The sequence below is a fragment of the Stylophora pistillata genome, chromosome 8 (genome assembly GCF_964205215.1).
Source record: "Stylophora pistillata chromosome 8, jaStyPist1.2, whole genome shotgun sequence".
NCBI lineage: Eukaryota > Metazoa > Cnidaria > Anthozoa > Scleractinia > Pocilloporidae > Stylophora > Stylophora pistillata.
In genome coordinates this window covers 29,203,937-29,222,671 of record NC_142526.1, presented here as the reverse complement: position 1 = coordinate 29,222,671, position 18,735 = coordinate 29,203,937, and the positions used below count along the sequence as shown (strand labels likewise).

General features: G+C 38.4%; 2 protein-coding genes and 1 long non-coding RNA gene across 4 annotated transcripts; 2 read left to right on the top strand and 1 right to left on the bottom strand.

Moving 5' to 3' along the window:
- The first annotated feature begins 9,590 nt into the window (after positions 1-9,590).
- On the top strand, positions 9,591-12,293 carry LOC111323421 (SH3 domain-containing protein Dlish). Its single transcript, XM_022926759.2, has 3 exons — positions 9,591-9,748; positions 9,847-10,464; positions 11,681-12,293. The coding sequence occupies exons 1-3, from the start codon at positions 9,703-9,705 to the stop codon at positions 12,142-12,144; spliced, it is 1,128 nt and encodes a 375-aa protein (XP_022782494.2). The 5' UTR covers positions 9,591-9,702; the 3' UTR covers positions 12,145-12,293.
- A 2,696-nt stretch (positions 12,294-14,989) lies between these two features.
- On the bottom strand, positions 14,990-16,450 carry LOC148725765 (uncharacterized). Its single transcript, XR_015991065.1, has 2 exons — positions 16,367-16,450; positions 14,990-15,628 (listed from the first exon to the last, which is right to left on the bottom strand). It is a non-coding gene; the product is annotated as an uncharacterized LOC148725765 (long non-coding RNA).
- On the top strand, positions 15,439-17,526 carry LOC111323457 (myosin-2 essential light chain). Of its 2 annotated transcripts, XM_022926816.2 has the most exons (3): positions 15,439-15,552; positions 15,792-16,046; positions 16,822-17,526. In XM_022926816.2, exons 2-3 carry the CDS (start codon positions 15,794-15,796, stop codon positions 17,025-17,027), a joined length of 459 nt encoding a protein of 152 aa, XP_022782551.2. In that variant the 5' UTR covers positions 15,439-15,552; positions 15,792-15,793; the 3' UTR covers positions 17,028-17,526. The 2 variants fall into 2 exon arrangements, with proteins under 2 accessions (XP_022782551.2, XP_022782542.2); XM_022926807.2 differs by lacking the exon at positions 15,439-15,552 and having other exon boundaries at positions 15,607-16,046.
- The last annotated feature ends 1,209 nt before the right edge of the window (positions 17,527-18,735 follow it).

Sequence of the window (18,735 nt, the reverse complement as noted above, 5' to 3'; positions counted from 1 at the left end):
CTGAGACTAGTTCATCTACGTCAAGGCTAACAGCTATTCTTTGCAGAAAATCTAACTTGAAAACTATTGGTTGGAAATCTAAACATGGATCTCCAGTTTCCCTAAATCTGTCTATAGCACTGATTATATCCAAGACAGCTGAATTCAAATACGCCTTGTCATCAGACATTTGCTGGATCAAATTTTTCAAGATGACACAAATTGATTCAAAGTTTAACAGCACTTGTGAATGATAATAAAATTTTGGGAAAATGTAAGCTAAATTAGCTGAAGAGATGCAAACAAGTCACAAGCGCCCCACTAAAGAACTCGGCCATCTTCGACATGTTGGCGAAGTCTGGTCTGGTGGGGAGTGGATAAAGGTCTCCCGAGTCCACTCAACTGGGAATTCTTTCGTCCCTATCGTCCACCTTTTGAGCAGGGGTGGCTCAGGGCGATTGCGCCCACGATCTCCTTCAGTCGCTGACCAGCGGGTAAAAGTCCAATTCGAAAAGTTGAATATCGAACGCGAAAACTTGCAAGTACAATGCTTAAAGTCGGAGGTCGGAAGCCAAAACTTAAAGGACAAATGTACGGTGGCCCAGAAGGCTCAACGCAAACAAAAAACATACTGCAGTAAATAAAAAATATAGTGCAGCAAATAAAAAATATACTGCAGCAAATAAAAAAAATCAAAACGCAAAGAAAAAAAGTGTCGAGGCAAATAAAAAATGCAACGCAAACAAAAAAGTACTGCAGCAAATAAAATATGCAACGCAAGCAAAAAAAAAAAAAAGAAAACGCAAACAAAAAAAATTAGAACACAACGCAAAGGAAGACTGGGTAATAGTTCTTAGTTTCCCGCCAAAACATCATGAACTGGAACTCGTTTTTGGTTATGGACGCGATCTGCGTAGGATTATAGAAGATTACTTTCGTCAAGGGTATGAAAATAGAGTTATTATCGATTTTTTAAAGGGACAGCATGGTACTGTCATGAGTTCGCTGGAAAACATGGTTTCGGAAAGGCGAACAAGCAAACGATGGAACGAGTGTTGGCGGGAAACTAAGAACTATTACCCAGTCTTCCTTGGCGTTGCGCTCCAATTTTTTTGTTTGCGTTTTCTTTTTTTTTTCGTTTGCGTTGCGTATTTTATTTGCTGCAGTATTTTTTGTTTGCGTTGCATTTTTTATTTGCTGCGGTACTTTTTTTCTTTGCGTTTTGATTTTTTTTATTTGCTGCAGTATATTTTTTATTTGCTGCACTATATTTTTTATTTACTGCAGTATGTTTTTTGTTTGCGTTGAGCCTTCTGGGCCACCGTACATTTGTCCTTTAAGTTTTGGCTTCCGACCTCCGACTTTAAGCATTGTACTTGCAAGTTTTCGCGTTCGATATTCAACTTTTCGAATTGGACTTTTACCCGCTGGTCAGCGACTGAAGGAGATCGTGGGCGCAATCGCCCTGAGCCACCCCTGCTCAAAAGGTGGACGATAGGGACGAAAGAATTCCCAGTTGAGTGGACTCGGGAGACCTTTATCCACTCCCCACCAGACCAGACTTCGCCAACATGTCGAAGATGGCCGAGTTCTTTAGTGGGGCGCTTGTGACTTGTTTGCATCTCTTTTCTTGTGATTTGTTGCAGTATATTTTTAGTCGCTGCAGTTTATTTCTTATTTGCTGCAGTATATTTTTTATTTGCTGCAGTATATTTTTTGTTTGCGTTGAGCCTTCTGGGCCACCGCACAAATGCAAAATGTTGGATGCGAAAACATGAATGTGGATTCTACTGAACTTGAGGGTCGAATTCGAAAACTACACTGTTGCCTCTAAAAAGTTGAATGTCAAAAGCAATAACTTAAATGTTGAATAAACAAAAGTTGAATGTTGAATGCAAAAAAGTTGAATCGCCAGTGCAAACTCGAATGACAAACGCAAAATGTACAAAATATTGTGGAAAGTACGATGTAAAATAAAATATTGAAGTTTGGCGGAAATGGAACGCCATATTGGAAAGGCATGTGACGGGGATAAAAGTACTTAATATATTCATTTAAAGTTGGTAATAAGTGGTAAAAGTGAACTGCTAACTATGAAAATCTTGAGTTTAATATACCATATGAACAGTCCACTCCAGGCAGCGTGAATTTTTTAATAATTATTTTTATTTCTTAAATTTCTATTTCTAGTGTATTTATTTTTTTAATTATTCTTTTAATTGTTTCATTTTATTTTTATTTTTTTACTTTTTTTTAGACTCCGCACTCAGCGTTTTCGGCACAGTCTTCGGAGATGACCACTAACGTACCAATTAGATCGTGCACCGCCTCTTATTTTTAAAATTGTTTGACGATTCTGATGTTTCTAGAGCCTGCTTTCCATAGCTGCCATCCCCACAATCACCGAAAAACGTGACCTGAACTCTGTTCGGGGATTGCAGCAATATCATCCATCGAAACCATCGCAGCAACCGCAATTACCGAGAAAGAAAATGAAAATTTCAAATTAGCTGAGCGCTGCGGTTGCAGTGATAGCAGAGCAGTGTAATAGCTGATCGCAACCACATTTTTTTCCCTTTTCACCGCTCAACTTCATCTCTGCTCTCCCTGCCTTATATTCCCAAAAACTTTGGCAATGAGAATTGCACGGGTGTCAAATCGATGAGACATACCATCTGGTCATTTTGCTTTCTTCGCATCATCTTTCTGCTTGCTTATTGATATTGTAAAGAGAAGTTATTTACTGGTCAATCCTGGGAGTGAAAGGGTTAGATATCTCAAAAAGCATTTCAGTATCGCTTTATGTATCCCAGAATACCTTGTGTCAGCCGGGAGTGATTGTATAATCCTCTAGGTAGTAACGAGATCTTACAGTCGCTAGCCACGTTTGAAGGCGATCGTGACGATTATATGGAAATTACGCTTCGTAAAAGCGTTCATTATACCATGCATTGACCGCCGTGTTTGAAATTCACGCAAGACGAATATATAAGTCTTAACACGGATAAAATGTGAGAGGGATATATTGGAGTAAGGTTATATGAGAAATATAGGCTGTCTCTAAACTTATTCGCGTCGCTTTGTTAGAAAGGTTTCAAGAGCGTCTCCATTACCTACACAAAAGACCGCGGCTTACATACAGAAACGAAACTGAATGAAATAAATAATATATCGACTAGTTGATGATCGACCAATTTAGCTGAGAGAAATTGCTGCATTAAAGGCTGAATCAATGTGAAGCACTTGTTTGAATCATCGTTTTTACATCGAAATGAGCTTGGCCTTGGACTTAAAACTGTTAACAAAATCCCCTTGACATATGAGAAAGGCAGTTTTCCCGCCTGATTAAACAATGCAAGCCGTTTGGAAGAACTGTTTCAGTTTACGGCTTGGACATTGTTCGATTCACGTTGCAAAAAATACACTAAATCTAACCTATTATCATGCGAAGTACCTCTTAACAGCGGAAACATGATTAGCAAGCATCACCTGGATGAATCTCAGAGCAGAAAAAGTTAAGCACTGCGTAAATTATTCCGTTTTGTAAATGTAGTAGTTACTTAAGAAAGCGAAAACAAAACCGTAACGTACAAACCTTCCTGGGAAAAACTTCTTCCCTAAATTGTCTTACGGTGACTTATCTCGTTTTGATCAGGACTTTCTCAGTACGCCTTTCTACGTAATCTCCACTCAAGCTGTGTGGTGAGGTCAGTTTACGAATCCTTTTCCATGCGAAGTAAAGTCAGTTAACTTCTGCCGATGTAGACATAATACATCTATGAAAATATCACAGCTAACGGTAGAGTCATACCTACTGTGTTTTGATTTCACTTGTCAGTTCAGAGCTCTTCCAATATATTTTTCAATCAACAAGGTTATATACATTTTGCTTCGACAGCATAGGCTAAACCTATTAAATGAGTGCTATTTCAAAATTGCTCATCAAATTTCTTTTTAAGTCAAGTTGCCGCAATTAAACTGATAGAAATTACTATGACAACACTGAATTAATGTGAACTTAGTACTTTATTTATTTATTTTATTTATTTAATCGATATTTAAACAGGGACATCACATTTAGCATAGCTAGTTTAAAGAGAGCCCTGCGAAACAAAATTTGACAGTCTCTAAGGCACGGCCGTTAGATGATATGGAGAACGACTTAGAGGCAAGCCTTCGATGGGTACCCACAAGCATTATTTCGGATTTGGTAGAGTTTAGTATTAGGTAATTAGCACTAAGCCACTGAGTAACACTTTCTAAATCAGATGTCAGATTGGACTCAATGATGCTAACATCGCCACTAGCAAAGTGAAGTAGTGTGTCATCAGCATATAGCTTAACATTAGAATATCTAACGACATGAGACATGTCATTAATATGCATTACAAAGAGCAACGGCCCTAAAACGTTACGCTGGGGGGGGACTCCAAAATCGATTTTCTGAGACTCTGAGACTATCCCATTAACACAAACACTTTGAGAATGATTGGTTAAGTACGAGGAAAACCATTGTCTCGCTGAGGTAGAAGTACTTAACAAAACCATCGTTTTCATATCGGGAGAGCATGACCTCCATACATAAAAACCGCCAGAAAAATCAGTGTTGGGGAGAAAAACCACTTTTTAAAGAGATTAGACGATGCAAGCTGTTTCCCCATGCTGACTTCCGGAGTAAATGAGAAATTATGATCAGCAAACGAAGATGTAGACAAATATTAACACGCTGAATACGCTATTTTGTAATGGAAATGTGATAGTTACTTATGAAAACATAAAAAACGTTTTAAGTGCAAACCTTTCTGAAATACTGCTTTCTTCCTTCGAGACAAACACCACTTTGATCAGGACTTTTCAGGTCTTTTGATCTGGTCGTACCTCAGGTCATTTTGGAATTGAATTCGATGTCATTGCCTTTCGTATTTAATAACTTGATGTTATAATGGATACCAAGCGCTCCTGGCTGGAAAATAATCTGTAACCTGGGAGTGTTAAACACGGTTGGTACAAATTAGAATTCTGAATCTGTTATTTAAATCAGATAGCGCAAGTTGTCGCTTTAAGCTCGATCAGGTTGGATAAGTGTGGAAATTATATATTTTTTAATTTTTTACAGCTTAAAACCTGGAAATTAATCTCGATTTCTCTCTGAGATTAACTGATTATCTTTTTAGCTAAGTAGTATGATCTAAAGCTTTGAAAACTACTAAACCGTTTATCTTTCTATTTTTCATTAAAAGGTCTTCATTTCTTCTTCATTTGAGCTCTTTCCCTGATGAGAATTGTCATCTAGGTAACAACAAAAAGAATACTGAATTTGCATTAGTATCACCCATCGAGGAATGAAAAATTTAGAACTGGATATAACGATCATTCACACAGAAAACATCCCAAATCAGTGAAAATCTTGAAATGTAAAATTATTTCTGTCACCTTCTCCGAGCAAAATTATAATGACAGAGGTTATTTGCGAAAAAGCTTTCAGTGGGACACTTTGTTAGCTCGTGAAAGAGAGGGGAAGTAAAATTTGGCATAAAAAATAATGTATTTCCTAGTTTAGTTTTCAACACAGCAATAGACAGCAGTTGTTGTAAGACTTATATGCGTGCACGGAAGCCATTTAAAGAGATTTGATAATATTCGTCCATCAAGAGGCCAGTAATAATTTTACTCGACAAGGATTAAACTTGCCGGATAGATTTTGACCACCATATTTTCAGTTTGGTCGAGGAAAAGGCAAATTGAACATCAGAACCTGACTTGCTTGCTATTAAAATTTTGACATAGATCATGTTAGATTCATTAAAAATGCCGTTAACAAAGATGCTAATTAGGCGAGCGTTTGTTTTAGGCAACCATTCCTCCTAGAGCAAGTCTTGAATCCACTGGACGCTAATAAGCTACTACGTTAACAACCACAGAAACGGAAACGATACAAATCATAAGTTTTATGACACAATTTTCATAATGCTTCTTTGTTTACTGTCCCCTTGAAAATATAAAAATAAAAAATTGAAAAACGCTTGTAAGAATAATGCTTCAAGCTAAAAAGTTTTTGGCTGGTATAACGCGGTGTTTCGTCCCGGCCGAGAGACTCGTCAAACGCCTGTCGGAATTTCCAAGCAAACTCGTTGAGCATCGCAACCGAAGTTCCCTTCGCGATTCATCATCATCATCATCATCATGTTTATTTGTTCAAGCAGGTTGAATTTATTGGCAACTGTATAAGCTGATGTGGACCTGCTGTTTTCCCACCCAACCCACCCCAGGGGAGGACATCCAGCACACAGTAATCTCGTGCGTGGGAAATTAACGTCTCTTACCCCTTACCCTTTAAGAGACGGGACCTCCGGCTTTACGTCCTATCCGAGAAGACGAAACAATGTGAGTGAAGTGTCTTGCTTAAGGACTCAACGTTAAGCCCCAGCCAGGACTTGAACCCGGGCCGTTTAACCCAGAGTCGGACTACTCACGCCTCACAAATTGCAAGATGTTAGCAGTGTTATACTTTATCGCAGAAGGATTTTCTTTCAAAGTTAATTTAGGGTTCATTTTAACAACATTATGTGGAAGTCAGAGTTGTAGCCCACAGTTCTTGTCGATGCTACGTCTAGAAAATTTCGAACTCGCGCTCGGTTCAAGAGACGCGAGGAGTCGATTGAAGTTTTGTGATCGAGCGAGTCAGCGAGCGAGGTTCGACTAGGAAAATAAATAAAAATAAATGAGAAGAAGGGCCGAGCGATGATAAACATACAAGACAGAATTTAAAGACTTACAAATGTTTGGCAAGAGTACCATTTAACCCCATACATTAATTATGCATTCAGTCTTTATTCAATGAAAACAATAGCGATGGCGTCGGCGACAAAAATTTCGGGTTAAAGAATAATACGTTGAAAGAATATTTGCGCGCTAACAAGCCGTAGCGTTTAAATAGTTCTGAAAGGCATGCATAAATGATAAGCTAACACAAAACTTCGCACGTGGAATCCTACAAGAGTGAACATTTTGTTGATCGATCTCTGATATCAAATTATTTTTAGCGGGGCTTCTACGCGCGCGAAGCGCGCGAGGGGCAGAGAGAGCCCCATACCCATGGAATATGGTCAACCTCTTTTAGTTTGGTTGTCACGTGACTGACCGAGCGTACGTACGTACGTACGTACGTACGTGCCTTCAGATTGCATGGATAGGGTAGGGGAGACTATCAAAACGAAGGGAGGGGTGTCTCAGGCGAGTCTTGGCAAATGCACATCTTTTATGTTATCATTAATATTACGAACTTGGGAGCTCCGCTTCTGGGCTTGGGTAAATCTATATATTATGGATTTACTCGCGCTGCTGCTGGTGATTCAGACCATGAGTATTCCCTACTTTTCGGCGAAGTCCGTTGCGCGGGTGAAAAAAAATCAATGAGCGCCTTTTTTTACTGATTTTTTTTTACTCGTGCGACAGACCTCGCTGAAAAGGAGGGACTTCTTGTAGTCTACTTGTGACTATTATTATTATTATTATTATTATTATTATTATTATGGCAACCACGACTTTTTTCGTTTGAGTGTTTCTTCTTCTAAAATATCGAAAATTACATTGCTGAGCGGTAAATTTGGAATTCAAAGTTCAATGTGATATTCATCCTGTTAGCAGTTATCGAAATCAATGTTCTTTGATGAAATAGAATTGCCAACTGAGGTTTGACAGCCACGATTTTCCAGATATGATTTAAACCAAGGAATAGATAACACATCCACGCCAAGGGATTGCAGCTTTAAGAGGATGTGATGTTAACCTTGTTAGGAACATTTATCGCAAGATATACTGACCAATCAGAGGGTGTGTATTTTAATCATACAACTATCCTTTTTCTACTCAAATCAATTAGTGAGATAAGTACACCAACTTGCATTACGTTTTATTACGTTTCAGGGTGTAGGGGGTTTATGTTCTACACTGATTATAAAAGGGATAAGTGGGATTAGAAGTGACAATCCTAAAAAATATATGCGAACTCAGGAGTTCCGTCAACCATAGCCACGCATGAGGGTCAAGTCAGCTGACGCCCAAACTAGTTACAGGTAATTTATGAAAATACCCTGATGACAAATTGTTGTTGTTGCCAGTGCTCAGGGCGATCGAGGCAAAAAAAAAAAAAAAAAAAGACCCGGTTCATATTCGACGATATTTGCATACGTGGAAAAAAGGGCTGTACTGTTTGTAAAGTAGAAAAAAAAAATGTGAATTTGAAAAACAAATCATGCTGAAGATAAAACACAATTTTTTTTTCTCGCAGTGAGCAAATACTCCACATCCTCCCTTCTTGAACTGAACAATATCTAGTGATGTGTAGGAAAAATGGCGGTGTTGTTTATATAGGGTTAGAAAATTTATGTGGTTCTAAAAAAACACAACTTCTGCGGGAGATAAAACAATCCAGAAACATCGATGATGTTTTTCATTCAGTGAGCAAATACTCCCAATCTCCCCGTCTTGTCGTCTTGTGACTTAACAATATTTTGATCTGTAAGGGTTACGGTTCCGTCATTTATTTAGGGTTGGGATAAAGAGTGCCGGAGAGATATAACGATTCAGAAAAATTGATGATGTTTTTCGGTCAGGATGTAAATACAATGTGTCAATATTCTAATTTTTCCAGTATACGTTTTGTTTGTCTCATAAACCTAGATCCTAAATGGTCTACGAGTTCCCTATGACATGCTAAATTTAGTAATTCCCATTAAATGAGCTTTCAGCTAAAATCAATTTACAACATTTTGGCAAAAACTCGGTAATGTATTATTTTCGCTGACCTAGCCTGAGGATCAACAAACTAATAGCGCTGCTTTAGGGACACCGGCTCGCCCTTTAAGTGCAATATCACTCAGTTGATATGGGCTCGATTTCCAAGGCCGGAACCACGTCACAGACTTAAGTCAATCTGTTCTTCATAAAAACTCTATTACGCTTTTGTTAAGTTCATTATTTGTAAGGTGTGTCCTTCCGATTCAATGTCCCTCTCTGGCCGTGTCTCTCCTGTTTGGTGTGCCCATCTCCTTGTTTACATTTGTCTTTAGAGGAAGACGATAATCAAAATGCTTTATCTTATAAAAAGACAATTCTTATCAGTGTCGGTGTAAAATGACACAATATTACGACGTAGCTTTTATGCACGATATCAATCATTTGATATAGGCTCAATTACTAAGATCTCGATCCCTTTTAGTCATCCTTCATTAGTGCGGTTAGGCTAACGCCTGCTATGCGTGGGTTGAGATTCTTTGACCGGGCCGGGTGGGTAAACTAACCACAATATTGATGCTTTTTTTTTCCCATGGAATAGTTCCCAGTAAGAGAAAATAATGAGTCATTATTTTCCCTTGATCCCTACTCAGAGATAAAGGTGCCGCCTGGCAAAGCACAGAGTGAGTAATTTCGTTGTCAGAAGCAGAAGAAATTTTAATAAATAGTCATTGTAAAAAATTAATATTCTACCCTTTGAAAATGTTTGATAACTCATTGCTTGCAAAATGCTCAATAGTCTGCTCGGTAGTCCCACCCCTCCCCTAGACAAAAAGACTGTCGTCCCATGGGACGCTTATATATAAGGCACTTCCCAGGGTCCCATTGAACCTTATTTATATCAACACATCAGCGCACTCTCTTGATCGCTTGTTTACTGAGTTCACGAACTGGTCGTTGATTTTCCTGAGGCATTTTTCTCTCACTATGGCTTTTTTCTGCCCCATGAGAATTCCAAGAAGACGAAGGAAACGTAAGTGGCCAATTCTAGCGGTAGGTCGTGTTTGAAAATTGTTTATGAGTTTTCTGTTTACACGCTGGTCCTCTCGCGTTTGTCAATATCTTTGACAGGATATCGAGATGAAGAACAAAAAGACACCACTCGAAATGGAAATGCCAAAGGAAGGATCACAGGCAGCAATAGTGTAGACTCTATTGTGGAGCTTGGAAGAGAAGAAGAGGATAACGAGATCGAATTTGAACCTCGGAAGATGGTTGTGCTTCATGATTTTATACCCTGCGTCGAAGATGAGGTCGCTGTAAAGCGCGGCCAACATGTCAAAGCTTTGTACCAAGAGACAGACTGGATCTATGTTATAATAAATGATGGAAAGGAAGGTTTCATACCATTTACGTATTGCGTCCCAGAGGAGGACTACGAAAAGCGGAAAGAGAAACAAAAAGGGCTTCATAGGAATAATTTTCGCAACGCTTCGTTCCTCGACTCGTTGCATGTGCAAACAGATAATACACCGTCTTATAATTTTAAGAAAGATGATTTTGGTGATTACATGGTTAGATTTGAGTTTATTGCCTGCGATGAGAACGATATTAATGCCAAGAAAGGAGAAAGAGTTCGAGTTTTAAACAAAGATGACAAGGATTGGTATTGGGTCTCAAAGAAGGATGGTGTTGAAGGATTTATTCCCAAAGATTTTCTTGTTCCGTTGGACGGACTCGAAAAAAGCGGTGAGTGCCTTACTTTTGTTTTCATAATCGTGTCAGTGATTTTCGAGTACTTGTGTACAATTGCAAGGGTCAATAGTTGTGTGAATTTGTGAAGGTTGGAGACTATTCCAAGCTACTTATGGAGGGCTCGCACGTAGTGGGAGACAATTTCGAAACCACTAGATACCAGCGTTTCCAAGAACATCGGCAACCAGTATCACAATCGCTAAATCGTCTGTTGTTAAGTTCTTATAAACAAGTAAAATGTCTCGGTCAACTAAGAAAACAGTCTTTTCGGAGGTCAACTTGATGATCAGTTAACTTAATTTATATTAACCATGTTTCTGAGATATTTCCGTCTCAAACAGTGTTAGCTAATTTTATGCGATTAAGCTTTCATTTTCCGTCGATGGAAGCGAGAATGCTTGTCACGGTAAATTAATGAACTATCAAATTACATCGGTTCAAAGCGGCCAGTAAAGGTGATTTATCTATACATTACTATTCTCGAAAAAACGTGTCCCTCTCTTAAATTTTTTTCTGAAGATCGGTGTTAACACTTCCTTGAATTAGAAAAAAAGAATTGTTGAAATTCACTTCCGTATTTTTTTTCTTATCCTCCTTGCTTTGAGATACTTTGACTCCGTTGCACCTTACTAATCAAACCATGTTACTCATGCTGACGTAAAGTAAATCAATGTTTCAAGCACAGGAGTGAACCATCACTGAATTATCACAACAAGTTCATGTGTGTAATGCACCATAATTGAGAACAAGCTTGTCACAATTTTTTAATGGAACATGTTTCCTTTGCAGATGAAATTCAAGTCATGAAATGATATCTGTACAGTCAAACGGATGCCTGAATATTTTCAGGCTTCTTTCCTGCAATTGCTGAAATTGCACTCAACTTGCTAGGTGCATTAGCTAATGGAGCTAGCTTTATATAGAGGTCTCTATTTCATGAAATGTTTGTTTGGAAACTCCTAGTGGCTTATCAAACTAGTTATCTTTTGATTTGTTATGTAAATTGATTATCTAAAGTAAGCTAACTTCTTTCTTCTTTGTTGATGGAGGGTGTTTTAGGGTTCTTGCTCCCAAGGCAATTTGAGAAAGGGGGGGGGGGGAGGGGAAGGAGTTGCAGGGTGCAAAACAAGGGGTTATTATAATGGTAGCCTGTCATGACATCCTTTTCCTTTTTGTTAAAATTTCTGACAATTACTTTTTTTTTTTCTAGATTTAAGTCCATCAACAGTTCAAAATCATTTGAATGGTAGCAGAAGAATATCTCAGACCCGAGTTTCACCATTGTCAACTCAAGTTGGAAGCACTTACAGAATAACAACCCCAGATTCCAACAGGTCAACTAGCAGTACAAACTCATCCTCAGAACCTTTGTTAATCACTCCTTCTTCAAGCCGAAATGGCTACAGTCCTGTCACTCCAAATGATCAGACAGAAGCATACCACCAACGTCGCAGCACTAATGAGCTTTTACTTTATGGACAAGAACTTGTCTGTACTGATACCTACCTAGCCAGAAGAATGGATGAACTTACTGTGAATAAAGGTGATTGGATTTATGCTGACATGAAGATCAAAGATGCAAGGGGCTGGATTTGGGCATATTCACCTTCAAACAAGTTGCAGGGCTATGTCCCAAAGTCATGTGTAAGACCACCAGCAACCACTCCTCTTTGATCAAAATTCAGCTAGAATTGAGTTTACGTATCTCTAGTATGGTCTGGGACCATTTTAGACTATTTTAGAGAGAAATAGGGAAAGCTATCATTGTTGTGAAATTAAATGTTTTTTGGTGCATAAGATATATTAAGCATAATATGTCAAGGGATAATGAATATTTTATAAAATAATTTAAGGAATTCATTCAGAAGAGATCCATAATTGAAACATTCTAGATATTTGTCAAAAGTAATTTAGAGCTTTTTCATCCTTGTGTCAAGTCCTTCATGTAGTTCACATGATGAGACAACTCTAACTTGAAGTGTATCATCACCATCATCTTGAGATTAATTGAGGCATCCTTGAGTGTTTGACAGGGTGTAGTCTGTGTGAGTAGAGTTTGGATAGTTTACTCCAAGAGACTAGTATACTCTTGTGAAACTAGTTGTGAGGATTTGTCACTATGGAATTATTAACCGTGAGACTCGGTACCAAACAGTTGAAATGTTAACCAATAAAAGTCTCAATAACCAGCCCTATGGCGATGATTTTGGGACTTATCTACCACCTAATTCCTGTTCTCATACTTCTTCAAGAATTTGTGTTTAGTTAGAAGTAATCATGTGTCGAAGTGATTCTCACCTTGAATGAAGATAAAGGCTGATAGTTTCGAAAGAAACTGTTTGGGGCTGCGTCGGTGGGGGTAACGAAATAATTTGGCTATGTCAACAAAGTTGAAATGGTAAATTAGCCACCGTAACAATTACAAAAGCTGACGTTTTGAGCGTTAGCCCTTCCTCGGAACGAATGGGCTAACGCTTTGCTCCGACGAAGGGCTAACGCTCGAAACGTCAGCTTTTGTAATCATTACGGTGGCCAGTTTACCATTTCAACTTTGTTGACATATCCAAATTGAATGAAGATATCTGCCAGTTATTTTTTTGTGTAGTAATTAGAGAATATTTTATGAAGATTCCAGAGAATGTATAACAACCTTGAGCATCACTAGCCAGTGATTAAAAAAGGTCCAACAAGAGCAAAAAGTAATTATTAACCCTTTGCTTTTTAAGATCTCAGTTATTTTCTCCTTACTGCAAGCCTTACAATTTTTATGATGTTAGTTTGGAGAATTTGGTATTGAATCAACTAGAAATTCCCCTAATTTATATTTTACTGATACTCATGCGAGTTAAAGGGCTAAGGAAAATGAGCTCTTGAAAATGATTGAAGCAAAGTTTTAAAATTTTGTCAATGTAAGGAATCGTTCAATTAGTGAGCTGGGCTTTTTCTCATCCGAGTTGTTGGATAATATCAACTGAGTTGAAATTGTAAATTGGCCACTGTAAATGGTTAAAAAGCTGATGTTTTGATTGTTAGCCCTTCGTCAGCTTTTTAACCCTTTACAGTGGCCAATTTACAATTTCAACTCAGTTGATATTACCAAATTACCTTGTTACCCATACCAACGCAGCACCACACTTTATTTAGAAACTCATCCCCTTTATTGTTGGATAATAGTTTTGTATACATTATTTGCACAGGTATCATCAAGTTCTTTGCAGAAAGTAGCTCTATTTTATGTGAGTTTTATGTGTAGCTTGTAATGATTGTGGATTCAACACAAAGGGGTGTTAATTTATTGTATGAATGAGTATATTTTATCAGCAAGTATTTACGATAGATACAAATTATTGCACTCCATATTCAGCTATGGGAACCGCCTCCCAGTTAGCTCAATGGATAGAGCGCTGGACTGTTGTGCGGGAGGTCAAGGGTTCGAGCCCCGGTCGGACCAACGCTCAGGGTCTTAAAATAATTGAGAAGAATATGCTACCTTTCTATAGCATCAAGAAATGGTCAGATATTCTAGTCTTCTCGGATAGGGATGAATAAATGGAGGCCCTGTCTCCTGCAGGGTTAGGGGTAGGAGACGTTAATTTCCCACGCACGAGATTACTGTATAATGGATGTCCTCCCCCTGGGGTGGGATGGGTGGGTCGAGGGTCATAGGTTAGAAAATTGTAACAGGTTATTGCGCTTCCCTCTTTAAATTAAGTTAAGTTAAAAAAAAAATTAAGGAGGGACTCACTTATTCTGTATTTTCAGGTAAACTGCAGTATTTATATAAATTTATGAGGATTTTTAATAAAGTATTATATTTATTAAGTTCTGGCTGTTCTCTCTATGCATATGGCTGGATTACTTGTGCATGATAGACAGTCCTTGGTGACATATGCCAATGAAAAAAGGCTCCAGGGGTCAGTTATGTGAGGGCCAGTGAGGCTTAATTCAGGGTTAAAAATTGAACTTGTTTCAGATTGCTCTTGTATAAAAGGTGTTTTTTGGACCATTAACCTTTTGTTCTCTAGTGGAAATTTCTTGTGAGAAGCAAGTCACTGGTTTGGGTCTGTCAAGGCCACTCTAAACAACAGGAAAATACTGTTGCTACCTTGGTAACTTACTCCAGCTTTTCAGGGACGTTTAAAATATGACCCTGCATGAAAACTAGGCTACTACATAAAATATCTTCTAATTCCGTCTAGCACAAAACAGCAGAGTGAAGCCTGATATGAAACCCACTTTTTTTGTACAAAAATTAATCTAGGCTTAAATTAAACGTTTTCCCTTTGATCAATACATCAACGGCCCGAGAAACTAGAAGAACTCTCCTCAATCTTTTTCTTTTTGAACTTAACTGCCATCGTTTCCGGGTGATGCACGCGGCTTGGCCTTTATAGATTATGCTAGTATATTATGCTAGTAGCATTGCTTTTTTTTGGCCACATCATGCTAAAATTATGCTCTTTTTTCCAAATTATGCCCCTTTTTTTTAAATTATGCTCTGAAAAAAATTACAAATAAGTTCAAAAAATACATTTTTTAATTAAAAGCCGTTGGTCTACAAGAAAGAAACGCAACAAATCCACAATGAAATTCAAATAAACATGTGGTTCATGTTAACATGCACACTAGTACTAGACTATACATGGCCTACAATGTGACTTCCGGTTCCGGCGCACCCCAGACTCGGGCTCAGACCGTTTAAGACGCCGCTCTGTCACAGTGAACTACAAATGCTACTACTTGAACTAACACTTAAAACATCGAATAACGTCACCAAGTGCTTGGGAGTATGAGATGAAGAATGATCAAATTGTAGCATCAAAAATGATCCGATAATTATCAAAATATGCGAATTATGCTACCATTGCTACTTGGCAGAAATTATGTCAGCTTGCTCAATTAAATTATGCTAAAAATTATACTAGCAATAAAGGCCTACACGCGGCATGTAAGATGTAGGTCTGGGAACTAATTTGACGCAAAGTTCATGGCGTAAGCAAATCGTCAGACAACCTTTGTCCTGACTGTAAATATTTACACAAAAAACTGTTTAATCGACTCGCATATTACTCACAATTGATGGTAAGTGAGAATTCTCGCCATTGTTTAAGGCTCCGCAATTGCTAAACTCGTTTCTTCCCGTTCAGCAAACGCAAAACTGTCAATTGAATGAAATTTGCATAATCGTCAGCACCTGTTCAGTACAAAAAAGGACTGAAAACAGATGTAATGAAAAACAAAAGCTTGCAGTCTAAACGCGACCGCGCCACTATATTCTCCTGTATTTACACATCGGGACTAAGCACTAAAACTCTTTTTAGAAATGTTGGCGCCTGAAGAATCCATCGACGAGTGCAAAGAAGCATTTTATCTTTACGACCGAAGGGGAGATAAGAGAGTCGAATGTAGCCAAATCGGAGAAGTTCTCCGGGCTCTCGGAACGAATCCGACGGAAGGAGAAATTTCAAAAATTATTCGTAATCTCGATCCTGCTAGTACTGGTATAAAGCGAGTTAGCTTCGAAGAATTCTTCCCAGTTTATCAAAATCTGCGTGATCGGAAAAAGAAAAGCGGAGGTGAGTGGTATAATTTATTTTAATGATGTCTTTCTTCTCCATAGAGCTTACTTTCCGTTTTCATTTGAAATGAATTCGCATTTAAAGATGTAAAGACAACAATAATATCCACAAGGTTTGAAACAGAAATCGATTTTAAACTGAAGAGAAACGCTATAATTTTAAAAGGCGACAGTGTTCTTAGTCCTTGCCAAATTACACAAAGTACTTTGCCCGAACAAGCTACACCACAAATCCAATACTTATTTTATCTTTAGCATATATTTGTAAATGGATTTAAGATCACTTAAATCAAACAAAACAATAAGACATATACGTACCTCATTCAAACAAAAATAAAAGCTTGTTTGCAAAACACGGTTGAATTGGTTTTCCTCCTGGTCGTTGCTGAAACTGATATTTGCCCACTTCAAATTAGCCTCCTTTGCAGACGTTCTTTGGGTGTCGAATTAAAAATTCTCCCCCGACGAACGGGGGAGAATTTTTAATTCGACACCCAAAGAACGTCTGCAAAGAAGGCTAACTTCAAATTTAGCACAATGAAAATAAACGCTGGTGATCACTTAACCCCTACGTAAAATTGAGTTCTTCACCTATCTGTTTCTGATATTTTTTTTTAGCCAAACGTGGTCTGACGAAACATGTTTTACTGGTGTAAATGGGGTATTCGCTAACAAAAATTTTTAGCTCCCTCGCGAAGACTGACTGATTAAGCACTTGCTAAAAATATTCTCACAATCTGAGTTTATTTCGCATCTTATCTTTTCTTTTCCAGTTGATCCGGAGTACTTTATCGAATGCCTTCGAGTCTTTGATCGCAACTGTAACGGGCTTGTAAACGCCTCTGAATTACGTCACGTGTTACGCAGTCTGGGTGACAAGTTGACAGCTGAAGAGCTTGATCAGCTTTTGGTTGGGTTCGAGGATAATCAAGGCCAGGTTATGTACGAAGAATTTGTGAAACACATCATGTCAGGATAGAATCAAGCAGAGATTATCAAGAAAAATATGTTTTTCCCTTCTTTTTCATCATTGCAACCGGGAGAAGACGTTCGTTGATGACTAGTCATGATAGTGTGAAAACGGTCGAAACTTTTTTTATGATGTAACCTCAACCTTTCAACTCTAAGAAGCGATTAAGTTGTAACTTCTCCTTGAAATATCAATACATAATTCACCATAAAGGTGACGAGTGGAGACGAACGTGTTAGGGAGAGAGTGCCATCTCGACAACGTCAATTTCTCTTGATTTATTAACAGACATAAATCTATGGCAGTTAGAATAGAGGATTAGTGGTCCGATCTTGGGAGTTCAAGGGTCAAACACAGTCGAAATTTTAGACTTTAGAGAGGTTTAAAGAAACTTTTATTTAAAAATGATAGGAACCGAAGAAAGTTATAAGTAAAAAAAAAATCGCTATGAGAGAAGATTCCTTGGTACTTTTCAATTTAAGGAATGAAGAAAAAGTTAAAGTAATCGTCTTGACCAACTCAGCTAGTTCTAAGTCAGGGGGTATCCAGCTCTCCAGGAATAGTTGGTAGGGGAAGGGATTAACCTGTGATTCAGATCACACAAGGTGTCTTTTTAACTATAGCCTGACTAAGCTGAGAAATATTCCAAGACAGGTAAATTTCAATTACCTTATTTTGAGAAGTAACATGCAATTCTGCCACAGCAAGAATTTTTGGGTCAGACGGAGCAGTAGAACAAATTCCACGGATCTCATAAGAAAGGGTGCGGACCCCCGGAACCTCCCCTCCTGCAGTGGGTACAGTAGGCCCGTGGAATTCGAGAACAACATCTGGGGGATAGGGGCAATTAAATGTTGGGGATATCCATGTTCAATAGGGTCAGCAGAATATTACATTGAAACAAATATAGAGGAAAGACCAATACAACGTAGATAAGTTTTAAAACGGAGCACTATATTTCGGCTGGCCAAACCAACCTTCTTCAGGTGCAATGGGAATTAATTTAATTTAATCACTTTCACCAGAGTGTGGTGAGGATCGCACAACAGAGCGAGGCTCCAAATTAAGTGCGCCCAATATCCGACCCATCCCACCCCAGGGGAGGACACCCATCACACAGTAATCTCGTGTGTGGGAAATTAACGTCTCCTTTCCCAACCCTGCAGGAGACGGGACCTCCATTTATTCGTCCCTATTCCGTAATAGTGCTCCGTCTTAAAACTTATCTACGTTGTATTGGCCTTGCCTCTATATTTATATTTGTTATTTTGGGCCGATTAGATCACTGCTGATCCAACGTACAAGAGTAGGATTATCGTCCACGGTTGCTTGCTGAACATTTCAAAGTTAAATTGAAACGTCTTGGGAAGAAATGGAAGACGAGAACGAGAACGAAAAAAGAGGAAAAGAAAAGTAAAGCTTGGACCCCTCTCCCATATTTTTCCGCGCTATTTTCTTTGAAGTAAAATCCGCTTATCAGGAGTGTGCTGCAAGCCGGCCAGATCCTTAGAAAGATGGATCTTGTCTGATATTCAGTCATTTCTCAGTTACTCCTCTCTCATGCAAGGAGAATGATTTATTTTGAGAATGTTTGGTTAATTTCTTATGCAGGTCATTTGCCAAGGAAACCATACTCGCTTACTATGGTTAGCCAAATGTTGCAAAATTCAACAACTTGCATATTTATATTCAACAAGTATTATTTATACTCAACAAA